Here is a 10,926-nt window from a genome sequence, read left to right as displayed (position 1 = left end):
ATGTGGATTCGTGGGTTTTAGGGGGTTTTCGTTTTTGATGAAAATGTTCGAGGATTTATGAACTGGGTTCTTGAATTTACATGCAGACACTTTAGATTCTTGAATTAGATGCAGGAAGATCCAATCTGAATTGGGTTCTGCAATTAAGTTTATTATGCTTCATTATTTGGTTTGTGGATTTATCAGTTCCATGTGACTCGTTCCCGCAGTCTCTACACCTCTGGCTGTGGCTCCGCAATCATTTGCGTTCCGTCCAACGCGTATCAAACGCAGAACGGAACAACCAACATGTTCCATCTTGCGCGTACCAAACATACACGGAACCTTCGTCCCGTCCCGTCTGCGTACCAAATGCTACCTAACATCTGTTGTTTAACTTTTCTTAATAACCAACTTTTTGTATGACGAACTTAAGTTTTCTGTGAAATTTGAGGAACAATGCCAACCATAAAATAAAATAAAAATCAAGATTTAACCTAATAAACTTGGAATATTAACTGACCATCAGATCCAGATATATATACCCAGAAAACTTAATAATATAATGCACAAGCAAATGGTAGCAGTTTCATGATCATTTAAACAACCTTCACAACTTACAAATAAAACGGTTTCACAATAGTGAAACTATTTATGCACATTCTTTCCTTCTTTTGCATACTCATGTTTATTTTGATGTTTCCATCGAATAAAACGAGGAGAACAATCAATCAGGGATAGAATTAATGGATTGGAGGCCCTTTAATTATTTTCTTGATTTCTGTAGAACAAATATATGTGTGTATGTGTGTGTGTGTGTGTGAATCAGAATTTGAGGATCTTGTCATGCTGTCGAACTGCTTAATTCTTATACCTGTTTCCCTATGTCTTATATTTTCGATATATGAGCTAGCTAGCTGCTTCTGCATGGCGGTATTTCTTAGTCCAAAATAAGTTTTAGGGTTTCACAGCACATGGTTTTGTTGTTCCCACCATCACCACTCCAGCCTGTACAGCTTTGCTGAAATTAAGGTTTCCTGTAGCAACATTATAGGCACCATGTCTTTGTCGATTAGTTCTAATTGCATTCCATCCATCAAGTCTAGATCATTTATCCTTAATCATATTAGGGTTTTGGCTATTTTCCCAATTTTACCCCTATGAGTGAAAGAAACTGATCAATTATTTCTTTTGAAAAAAAGAAAACTTCTAACTTCTTATTAACTCTCTGAATGCTCATGTTGAAGTAACGATCAATTTAAATTTGTTAATTTCGTGTTAAATTTTAATCATATTGTCATATCGTGTAAAAAAATATACACAAACTCTGCACCATGTATTATAAAATTGGGTAAAGATCAGATCGCGATTCAAGTTAAGGAAAAATTAGAAAGGAAATTATACATTTTCCATTGGTTACAACTTACTAGCTACCACTAGGCATCTAATAGCACGTTGGTCATTTGAGAGTATAGTTTATGATCAAAACTTTGAAAATAAAACTGGAACCTTGAGTCGTGACGTTCCACTTGTAGTAAAATAATGCTGCCACTTGGATTATTAAAAGAGCTTGGTTGTGACCCACCCTGAAATTGCAAGAACATCCTGCCTGCCCCCTCTATCTCCTCTCAGTCCAACCAAACCAATGAGCTGTCCCATTTTTTGCATTCAAGTTGAAATGTTGGGAATTGATCCGCTATGGAGCTTAGTGTCTGGAGCATAATGATCAATTCATTTGGGTTGCACAAATTGAATTTAATGGTTCTTATTAACTTATTTTTCTGGCCCAACACACAAAAAAAGAACCTGATTTCTTTTACATATCAATTTGCAATCCAGATGAATTAATTCTTAAGCTTCGACCACTAAGGTCTAGAGTGGATCCAATTTCAAAATGTTGAACCATTGGGGACCCATCTACCATCCTCCACGTCACATATGCAAAACCAAAAAGATCCCAACCCTCCGATTCAACCACCATTATTTTCATAATTTCATGCCAATCTAGGAAAAACAAATTCAAATTAAATCAAATAAAGGTTAGCAGAGAAAGAATTGGACATGCTTGAAGGTTGAACCACAAAACCTCCCACTTTGATCATGTCGTTTTCTTGCCACCAATGACTAAGCAAAATATAATTTGCTTAGAAGTTGAACAACACTCAACCAAAAATAAATAAATCCAACTCTATCTCTTTGTAATTTAAAACCACTTTTTGTCATCTATTTATACTCTTAATTAACTCTCTGTTTAACTCGCTTGTGAGATTTGAACACAATATCCTATTTAGAAGAGTGACAGATTAATTTCATTAAATTAGTGATAATCTATTGTGTCGTCATTATATAACTCATTGTATCTACAACACTCATCATGTATCTTATGATGAGTGTTGTAAACAATATTTTAGAGGCGTGACAATTGTGCGCCTTGAGGCGAGGCTTGAAAGGCTTATGCTTCGCCTTGTGAGACTTTCATCGCTCTAATTTTACGCTTTCAACCTTGAAAACATTGGCTGTAAACATAATATATGTGGAGATTGAATGCTTAATAATTTTTTTTTTCCTTTTTTAAAAAGATAAGCAAAAATTCGTCCAAACCACTGAACTACCCCATGGTAATTAATAGTCTTTTCTTGATCTTATGTTTTTTTAACACATTGAAAAAATCTCATAGTACTCAATTTTCTTTAACCTAGATTAAATTTAGTACTTAATCAAACATCTTAATGAATTCGAAGAAGGGAGTCGAACTTAAGGAATTCGAAACTCTTACAACAGGTGAGGTTTTGAGAAAAAAAAAAGAACAGCATGGGGAGATATTTATGTTCATGTTAGCAGGCAACTATTTACAAATCAAATCCTTTATTTCATTTGTTTACCTTTTGCGAGTCAAATGTTATGCCTGCAGTAAAACCTCGGAAAATAGCAGAGCACTGTAGTTGTAGTTGTCAAATGAACATAAGTAGTCGGCATCGGCGGTTGAAAATTTGAAAAGAAAAATGAATAAAATAGTCATCTCATCAATAAATTAAAGGTAATAAAAAATTGGGATCTGTCATCTGTTTCAATACAAAAGACCTTTTCTTTTGACGGTTTCTCAACCACAATTTAAAAAAGAAATGATAAGCCTTTACCTCAGATCTCTCAAACTTCGTGACAGAAGCACCCAAAGTTCCAAACGGATTTAGGAAAATGTGTGACACCCCCATCCCATGCCGCAATTTCACTTCTCGTTTCTGACTGCTCCCTATGCTTCTCTCCAACTAAGTGAAGAAGGTGAGAGCTCCCTCCCTCCCTTCCTCTCTCTCTCTCTCTCTCTCTCTCTCTCTCTCTCTCTCTTCTGGATTTATCCTTTTCCCTTCTGTAGTTTTTTAATTGATGCTCTGTATCTGATTCCCTTCACTCCCTCCCTCCCTCTCTCTCTCTCTCTCTCTCTCTCTCTCTCTCTCTTCTGGATTTATCCTTTTCCCTTCCATAGTTTTTTAATTGATGCTCTGTATCTGATTCTCTTCACATAAATCTTAGTTTCTCTGTATTTGACATTGAAAAAGTCTCTTGATTTCTCATCTTTAAGTTCACACGTGAACTGGGTTTTTGTCAAATTTGGTGCTTTTGAACTCTGAAAGTTAGAATTGTCTGAGATTGCTGCCACCCAGCTTACCATGGTACTCTATTTGGGTTTTTTTAGCTGTAGTCAATGCATTAAATTAAGGATTCAGGGGGTAGTTGGTGGGTAAGAAAAAGTTAAGCGGTTGAATGCTTTTCGCCAATTCACATAAGTGCTTTCATCTTGATCCTTTTCTGGGTCAAAGTTGTCTGCGTTTCTCCTGCTGGCCAGCTATCTGGTACTTCTCCTGGTACTTCTCGGTACTTCTCTCTCTCTCAATTCAGCTTGACATGTGAAGTTCTATGCCTCCTTTGGTGTTGTAAATCAGTTTTTGTTCTGCCTTGACTTTTGATCATATTTTGGGATTATGCTTACAAGGCTAATTCCGTAGATTCTGCGATTGGTTACCTCATAGTTGAAAGTGTTTTTTTTTTTCTAGGCATCCTCCTTTCCTCTAGGGTCCTTTGTATTGAAAAGATGTTTTGCGTCTTCTCTGGTTAGTTCTATTGTTCTTCTGCAGTCTTCCATTTTTTGAAATCTTAGTGAAGTACCGGTTTTCATTTGGCCATGGGGGATATGAATTTCATTCATTTCATGGGGTTCATATTTCTGTCTGTTCTTATCTCTTCTGAAACCTGCCTGGCTAGTGTTCGAAATTTTGGTTCGATTAATTCGTCGTTTCAATGGGCTCAAATGGACTGGATTGACAACAATGGGTTGTTTCTGTTATCTAACAAGTCCGAGTTTGGTTTTGGCTTCCAGACTACTCCCAATGATGTCACATTGTTTCTGCTGGTTGTTGTCCACAAGGACAGTTCTACGGTGGTCTGGACTGCGAATAGGGGTTCCCCGGTTTCAAATTCTGATAAAATTGTGTTTGATGCTAAGAGTGGTGTGTCTTTGCAAAAAGGTGGAAGGGTGGTTTGGTCTGCGGATACTGGTGGTAAAAGCGTATCTACAGTAGAATTGCAGGACTCGGGAAATTTAGTTTTGAATGGAGATGACAAAGGAGTAGTTTGGCAGAGTTTTAGCCATCCAACTGATACCCTATTATGGAATCAGGAATTTTCGGAAGGAATGAAGCTTGTAAGCAATCCTAGCTCTAACAACTTGAGTTATATTCTTCAAATCAAGTCCGGGGACTTGGTTCTTTCCGCAGGTTTCCAAACACCACAGCCGTATTGGTCTATGGCGAAAGAAAGCCGTAAAACAATCAACATAGACGGTGGTGTAGTCACTTCAGCAACTATCAGTGAAAATTCATGGAAGTTCTTTGATCGATCCAAAGCGTTGCTATGGCAATTTATTTTCTCGAGCAATATTGATGCAAATGCCACATGGATTGCAGTTTTAGGAAGTGATGGATTTATCTCTTTCGACAATCTTCAGAATGGAGGGTCAAGTGGTCCTTCAGAAACAAAAATACCAAGCGATTCGTGCAGCACACCAGAACCTTGTGATTCATACTTCGAATGTTATAGTAACAACAAGTGCCAGTGCCCTTCAGGTCTCAGCTCGCGTACTAATTGCAAGGCGGGGGTTGTCTCCTCATGTAATCCTTCGGAGGGTTCTACAGAGCTTGTAAATGCTGGGGATGGGCTCTATTATTTTGCATTGGGATATATTCCACCTTCTTCGAAAACTGATTTGAATGGTTGCCAAACGTCTTGCCTTGGCAACTGTTCGTGTGTTGCTATGTTCTTCCAAAACAGTACAAGAAATTGTTTTCTGTTTGACAGATTAGGTAGCTTCCAAAATTCTGACAAGGGCTCTGGCTTTGTTTCTTACATTAAGGTCTTGAGGGATGGAAGCAGTGGGAAGAGCGGAAACAGCAAGAAACACTTCCCTTATGTTGTGATCATAGCCATCTCGACAGTACTTGTTATTTGTGGCCTACTTTTTATGGGATACCGATACTACAGGAGGAAGGCAAGATCACCAGAATCTCCTACAGGGACCTCAGACGAGGAAAATTTCTTTGAAAATATGACTGGCATGCCCATTCGTTTCAGTTACAGAGATCTCCAAACTGCAACAAATAACTACTTGGTGAAGCTAGGGCAAGGAGGTTTTGGCTCGGTTTACCAAGGGAGTCTCCCAGATGGGACTCAACTGGCTGTGAAGAAGTTGGAAGGCATTGGTCAGGGAAAGAAAGAGTTTCGAGCTGAAGTTAGCATCATTGGCAGTATCCATCATCTGCACTTGGTCCGGCTCAGGGGCTTCTGTGCAGAAGGAAGTCATCGACTTCTGGTTTACGATTACATGGCAAATGGGTCTCTTGATAAATGGATTTTCAAGAAAAACAACGGAAAATTCCTATTGGATTGGGAGACAAGATTCAATATAGCATTGGGTACGGCTAAAGGGCTAGCATATCTCCACGAAGATTGTGATGTGAAGATTGTTCACTGTGACATAAAACCTGAAAATGTTCTCCTCGACACTAATTACCTTGCCAAAGTCTCAGATTTTGGTTTGGCAAAGCTAATGACCAGGGAACAGAGCCATGTTTTCACAACGCTAAGAGGAACCCGAGGGTACCTTGCACCGGAGTGGATCACCAACTACGCAATATCAGAGAAGAGTGATGTGTACAGCTATGGAATGCTCTTGCTAGAGATCATTGGTGGGAGAAAGAATTACGACCCGACAGAAACTTCAGAAAAATCCCATCTTCCATCTTATGCCTTCAAGATGTTGGAAGAAGGCAAAATGAGGGACATCCTGGACACAATGCTAGGGAAGGATGAAGCCGACGAGAGGGTACACACAGCCATTATGGTTGCACTGTGGTGCATACAGGAAGACATGTCTGTGAGACCATCAATGACGAAGGTTGTCCAAATGCTTGAAGGCCTGTATCCCGTTCCCCAGCCTCCAACCTCCAACTCAATGGGGTCTCGCCTTTATTCGAATTTCTTCAAATCAGTCAGCGACGAGGGGACTTCCTCAGGACCATCAGACTGCAACAGCGATGCCTACCTTTCTGCAGTGCGCCTCTCCGGCCCAAGATAACATTTGCTGAAGATGAGAGAGATGTACACATTGTTTACTACCATATTTCTGTATATTTTTCTCCGTTTACGCAAATTTTGTAACCCTAGCCGTTACTTTTCTTTTAGCTCAAGTTATTTATATTTTCCTATTTTTCTTGGCATTGCTTGTTCAATAAATAATGAGGTTCAATATTTGAACCGCTTTGATTCCCGCCCCGTTGCCATCTCCGATGCGAGATAAGGATTCTCCATTACGTTTTGTCGGTCCAGCACGGGCCAGTAACGGACCTATTAGCTAACTCTTCGTCTGATGATACTTTTCTTGTTAATGTTAAAAGAAGATACCGGCGTTGAATTTCCTTACTTCTCGTTGAATGATACATCCCTTATTAATGTTAAAAGAGATTTTAAGTTTGACTTGCACCACTCGTTAATTTAATTGCGTGTAGGATTTCCTCTGGACTTGGACCCCATAGGATGCGGTCCTTTTCCTGCACAAACATCTCATCTTGAAATGCCCACAAACTCCTTTCTCATTATCTCATCCGTCCGTTAGAAATGGCGCCAATTACGTCCACCGTCGCCCTCCTCTGCTCCTCAACCCCGTCCATCTTTACCCCCTGTTACTCCACCCCATTCCCGTTCAACTTCAACTTTCCGGCCAAATCCCTCTCAACGGTCAATTTTCGCGCCAATCCTCTTCCCGCCGTCAAAGCCGCCACTTCAGGTAAAAGCTAACAAAGCCCTAAATTCTCTGTTTAGTTGCTTGGAGGTAAAAGGAAACGCAATTCTATAAATTGATGCACCAAATGTTGAAAATCGCAGGTAAAGATCACGTCTTGGGCAGAAGAGGACTGGTGCTTACGCTTACTGCCACACTGCCATGGCTGCTTCCTTTCTCTGAATGCACGGCGGCGAAGGCGGCTGAGTGAGTTGAACAAAATCTCCGATCTTTTCGTTTATATAGAAATTTAAATATGTGCATAGTAATTACCGGGTTTTGTATGTGACATTTGGAAGGTCGGATGGAAGTGAATATGAGCTTATGAAGGAGGAGATTAGGAAGGTGGTGACCAAGGGAAAGGCGGCCGGCGTGCTTCGTTTGGTGTTTCATGATGCCGGGACTTATCAAATTGATGACAATTCAGGTACCGATATCTATATGCATGGACCATGCTACTTACTCATTTCCACTACTCCATTGAATTTTTGAAGTTGGAGTAATTTCAATTGGAGTTAATATTCCTACACTTCCTGTAATACCGGGTCTTGTGGGTCGAGGATGTGCGAGTGGTTGACGTATGTTGCATTGTACAGTCAATTTTCGACGGATATGTTTCGGGTTGAATTGGATCTATTGTCAGTATTTCTTTCAACCTGGGACAAGTGCTGTACTTAGCCGACCCCACTTAGTGGGAAAAGGCTTTGTTGTTGTTGTTGTTGGGACAAGTGCTCTACTATTACTACAATGCATCTTCATTGCTGTTGTTAACTATTGCAGGTGGTATGGATGGTTCTATCGTTTATGAACTTGATAGACCAGAAAACAAAGGTCTTAAAACTCCTTTCAAGGCATGCCCCTTCTAAACTCTCTATATAGATGTGTGTCGATTCAATCTTTTGGTTTCCATCGGGTTCCCAATTCTTAATCTTTTGCATAATGATTGAGTAAAGAAATTATTCATATGATCTTTTATCAGCTAACTCTTCGGTGGATTGAATTGTTGGTTAGATTCTAGAGAAAGCAAAGAGTGAGGTGGAAGCAGTACACCCAGGTTTTCTATCTAGTGAGATACAGTTGACTAGGTTTTAGTAGTGCCGAGTGCTGTGCTAACATGTGGGTGTTTCCAAAACTAGTGTCCTGGGCAGACATGATTGCTGTGGCTGGAGCAGAAGCAGTTTCAATATGTGGAGGTCCTACAATCCAAGTTCCGTTAGGCAGACTAGATTCAAAGTAAGATGCATCAAGGTGGAAAAAACCAACATCATGCTTGAACCTTTCAATAATTCAGTTGCCAAGTATTGCTAGCGTTAATGCAAACCCTAAAAAGAGAAAAAATAGTTTCCAATTCTTGTAGGAGCATCTATCTAGTGCTACCAAAAGCTATAATTCCTATTTTTAGAAATGATGCTGTGAATAGCTATATCTCTCTATCTCTCATCTTTTCTTCTTTTTTCATTTATTAGGGAGCCTGATCCCGAAGGAAAACTTCCTGAAGAAACTCTGGATGCTTCTGGTCTGAAGCAAAGCTTCCAAACAAAAGGCTTCTCGTAAGTTCATATATGCTAAACGTTTGCAATATTTGGTGGCCGAGGGTGTGGTTGTTGTTTATATCTAAAATAAACCGGATATGCATGAAGATTAAAGTCCTTGAGATATCAATGGACATTTTATTGATAGATTTACTTAGTTTCTGCATTTAATTGATTTCTGTTCTAGTTATATGTTTATAGTGACTTGACTTGCTATGGGTTTGAACCATGTATATTTTTTTTCAGAACTCAGGAACTTGTTGCTCTGTCAGGAGCCCATACTATTGGAAATAAAGGTTTCGGGAACCCAACGGTTTTTGACAATACATACTTCAAAATTCTTCTTGAGAAACCATCTTCAGGTAAATAACAGTAACATGGATATAAGGTGCTTAATAAAATAGGCTTAAAAAAATACTCGGGATCTCCCTCAAGCTCCCGCTATTGGGGAATTTGTGTTACAGCTTGATAACTGAGCAACAATAGAAAAATAGGAATGCAATGGAGTAATGATGCTCTATTTTTAGAGTGAGTCAACTTTCACATTTCTGTTTGATCTTCAATGAATGTATACATATATATTTTTTATTTTGATGCACACGTATGCTTTGATCAATTTGCTTGGGCAACATAGACATTTTTTTTGTTCAATGAATGCATCTATCATGATATTCACGATATAGTCGAAACAAAGTATTGTGACTTATCTATGTAGCATCTAAAATGAATGACTTGATAGAAAATTATTTTCTCGTCTTGTCAAAATATCAATTTTTTTTGTTGTGCGATTTCTGATTCTATTCTTTGCATTCAGGTAGCATGATTGGCCTTCCCTCAGACCGTGCACTTGCCAAGGATGATGAATGCTTAAGGTCCATTTCCTTGTAGAAACTTTAATCTGTGTACTTTTCTCTGTTCTGTCATGTGTTGCTGGGCATTTAAGCCAGTCGACTACTCTACTCAGTTATTCATAGAATATTAAAATGAATATAATCTGGTCAGAAGACTTGAAAAAAAAAAGAGCCAACAATTTAAACAGGAGTTATGCTAGAAAAATCTAAATTTGATGAAAATCAATCCACAAATTCCTCAAAGCGGTTGAGATAATTGTGATCATTCACAATTTCTTTTATGCAAGGGTTCATGTTAGGAAATGAATTAAAGATTTTGTCACGGTGAGTTGACGCTACAGTTATGAACATTTTAGAACGATGGCCTCCTTCTTTAATTACTTTGATCTTACACATTTCTCATAAATGCCTGATATGTCATGCTCTAGCGATCAGAATTTAGAAAAATGACAGCATCTAATGTTCCATTTTTATGTACGTGTAGTATTTGTTCCTTATTCATATCCAACTGAAGAGAAGCTTGTTTCCTGCACAGCTGGATCACAAAGTATGCCGCGGACCAGAATATGTTCTTCAACGATTTCAAGACGGCTTATCTCAAACTAGTGAATTCGGGAGCCAGGTGGAAGAGCTTGTGAAATAATTGCAGAAGCGAGCAAACTTGACGTTTATCACGCAAAGAGATGAAGAAGTGAAGCGTTGGCAATAACAACCGAGTCTTGCTAGAATGAAGAATTAATTAGGTATATGTCATGAATTCATGGATTAGCTGAAAGCTTTAATTGAATGATTAGCTGACAGATAAGGTGAGACCCCAAGCAAGACTTATCTTGTACAATGAACATTATATCAAATCATTCAGCCCATTCAGATATGAAATAATGAAGTTTTGGACTACAAGTATATTTGCTATAGCCTATATGATGTGAGAAAGTCTAGGCTATTAGAGCAATCATAATTTTTCCGGGACATAATTCAACCCATCAAGGGCTTCTAACTTTACATTCTCTCTTTACATTCTCTCTAATGGTGGGGTGGGGGATTTCCCATCCTCAGCTGTCACTGAGTTAGAACCTTCCAAATTCCAATTAATAGGATGGATGTGGATTGAAAGTTGAAACTATGGGCCTAAGCAACTGCAGATATTTGTTTTGGGTACAAAGAAAACATGGCCCACTCCCATACTTTCACGTGGAGGCCGCGATGTATTTCGTGGTCGAATACATGACTCATTTCC

At 38.9% G+C, this 10,926-nt stretch overlaps 2 protein-coding genes and 1 pseudogene across 4 annotated transcripts; 2 read left to right on the top strand and 1 right to left on the bottom strand.

Moving 5' to 3' along the window:
• Nucleotides 1–1,354: 1,354 nt before the first annotated feature.
• LOC126603874 (uncharacterized) lies at nt 1,355–3,240 on the bottom strand (annotated as a pseudogene).
• Nucleotides 3,072–6,796, top strand: LOC126603872 (G-type lectin S-receptor-like serine/threonine-protein kinase SD2-5). Its single transcript, XM_050270872.1, has one exon. It carries the CDS (start codon nt 4,157–4,159, stop codon nt 6,602–6,604), a length of 2,448 nt encoding a protein of 815 aa, XP_050126829.1. The 5' UTR covers nt 3,072–4,156; the 3' UTR covers nt 6,605–6,796.
• Nucleotides 6,797–7,032: 236 nt separating this feature from the next.
• LOC126603873 (putative L-ascorbate peroxidase 6) lies at nt 7,033–10,589 on the top strand. Of its 3 annotated transcripts, none has more exons than XM_050270874.1 (10): nt 7,033–7,312; nt 7,411–7,513; nt 7,618–7,733; nt 8,087–8,157; nt 8,318–8,360; nt 8,443–8,539; nt 8,773–8,856; nt 9,085–9,200; nt 9,653–9,710; nt 10,225–10,589. In XM_050270874.1, the coding sequence occupies exons 1-10, from the start codon at nt 7,144–7,146 to the stop codon at nt 10,325–10,327; spliced, it is 960 nt and encodes a 319-aa protein (XP_050126831.1). In that variant the 5' UTR covers nt 7,033–7,143; the 3' UTR covers nt 10,328–10,589. The 3 variants fall into 3 exon arrangements, with proteins under 3 accessions (XP_050126831.1, XP_050126832.1, XP_050126830.1); XM_050270875.1 differs by having other exon boundaries at nt 7,606–7,733; nt 10,174–10,589; XM_050270873.1 differs by having other exon boundaries at nt 7,040–7,312; nt 7,606–7,733.
• Nucleotides 10,590–10,926: the final 337 nt, after the last annotated feature.

The sequence above is a fragment of the Malus sylvestris genome, chromosome 15, assembly GCF_916048215.2.
Source record: "Malus sylvestris chromosome 15, drMalSylv7.2, whole genome shotgun sequence".
In the NCBI taxonomy this organism is placed as follows: Eukaryota; Viridiplantae; Streptophyta; class Magnoliopsida; order Rosales; family Rosaceae; genus Malus; species Malus sylvestris.
Note: the sequence above shows the minus strand (reverse complement) of the source record. Positions and strands in the feature narration are given on the sequence as shown.

Bases quoted from the DNA above. Each gene is read 5' to 3' on its own strand.
- LOC126603872 (XM_050270872.1), top strand. From the start codon at position 4,157: ATGGGGGATATGAATTTCATTCATTTCATGGGGTTCATATTTCTGTCT.
- LOC126603873 (XM_050270873.1), top strand. From the start codon at position 7,144: ATGGCGCCAATTACGTCCACCGTCGCCCTCCTCTGCTCCTCAACCCCG. The intron at 7,514-7,605 runs GTGAGTTGAACA...GACATTTGGAAG, and splicing joins ACGGCGGCGAAGGCGGCTGA to GTCGGATGGAAGTGAATATG. The intron at 8,540-8,772 runs GTAAGATGCATC...TTCATTTATTAG, and splicing joins TTAGGCAGACTAGATTCAAA to GGAGCCTGATCCCGAAGGAA.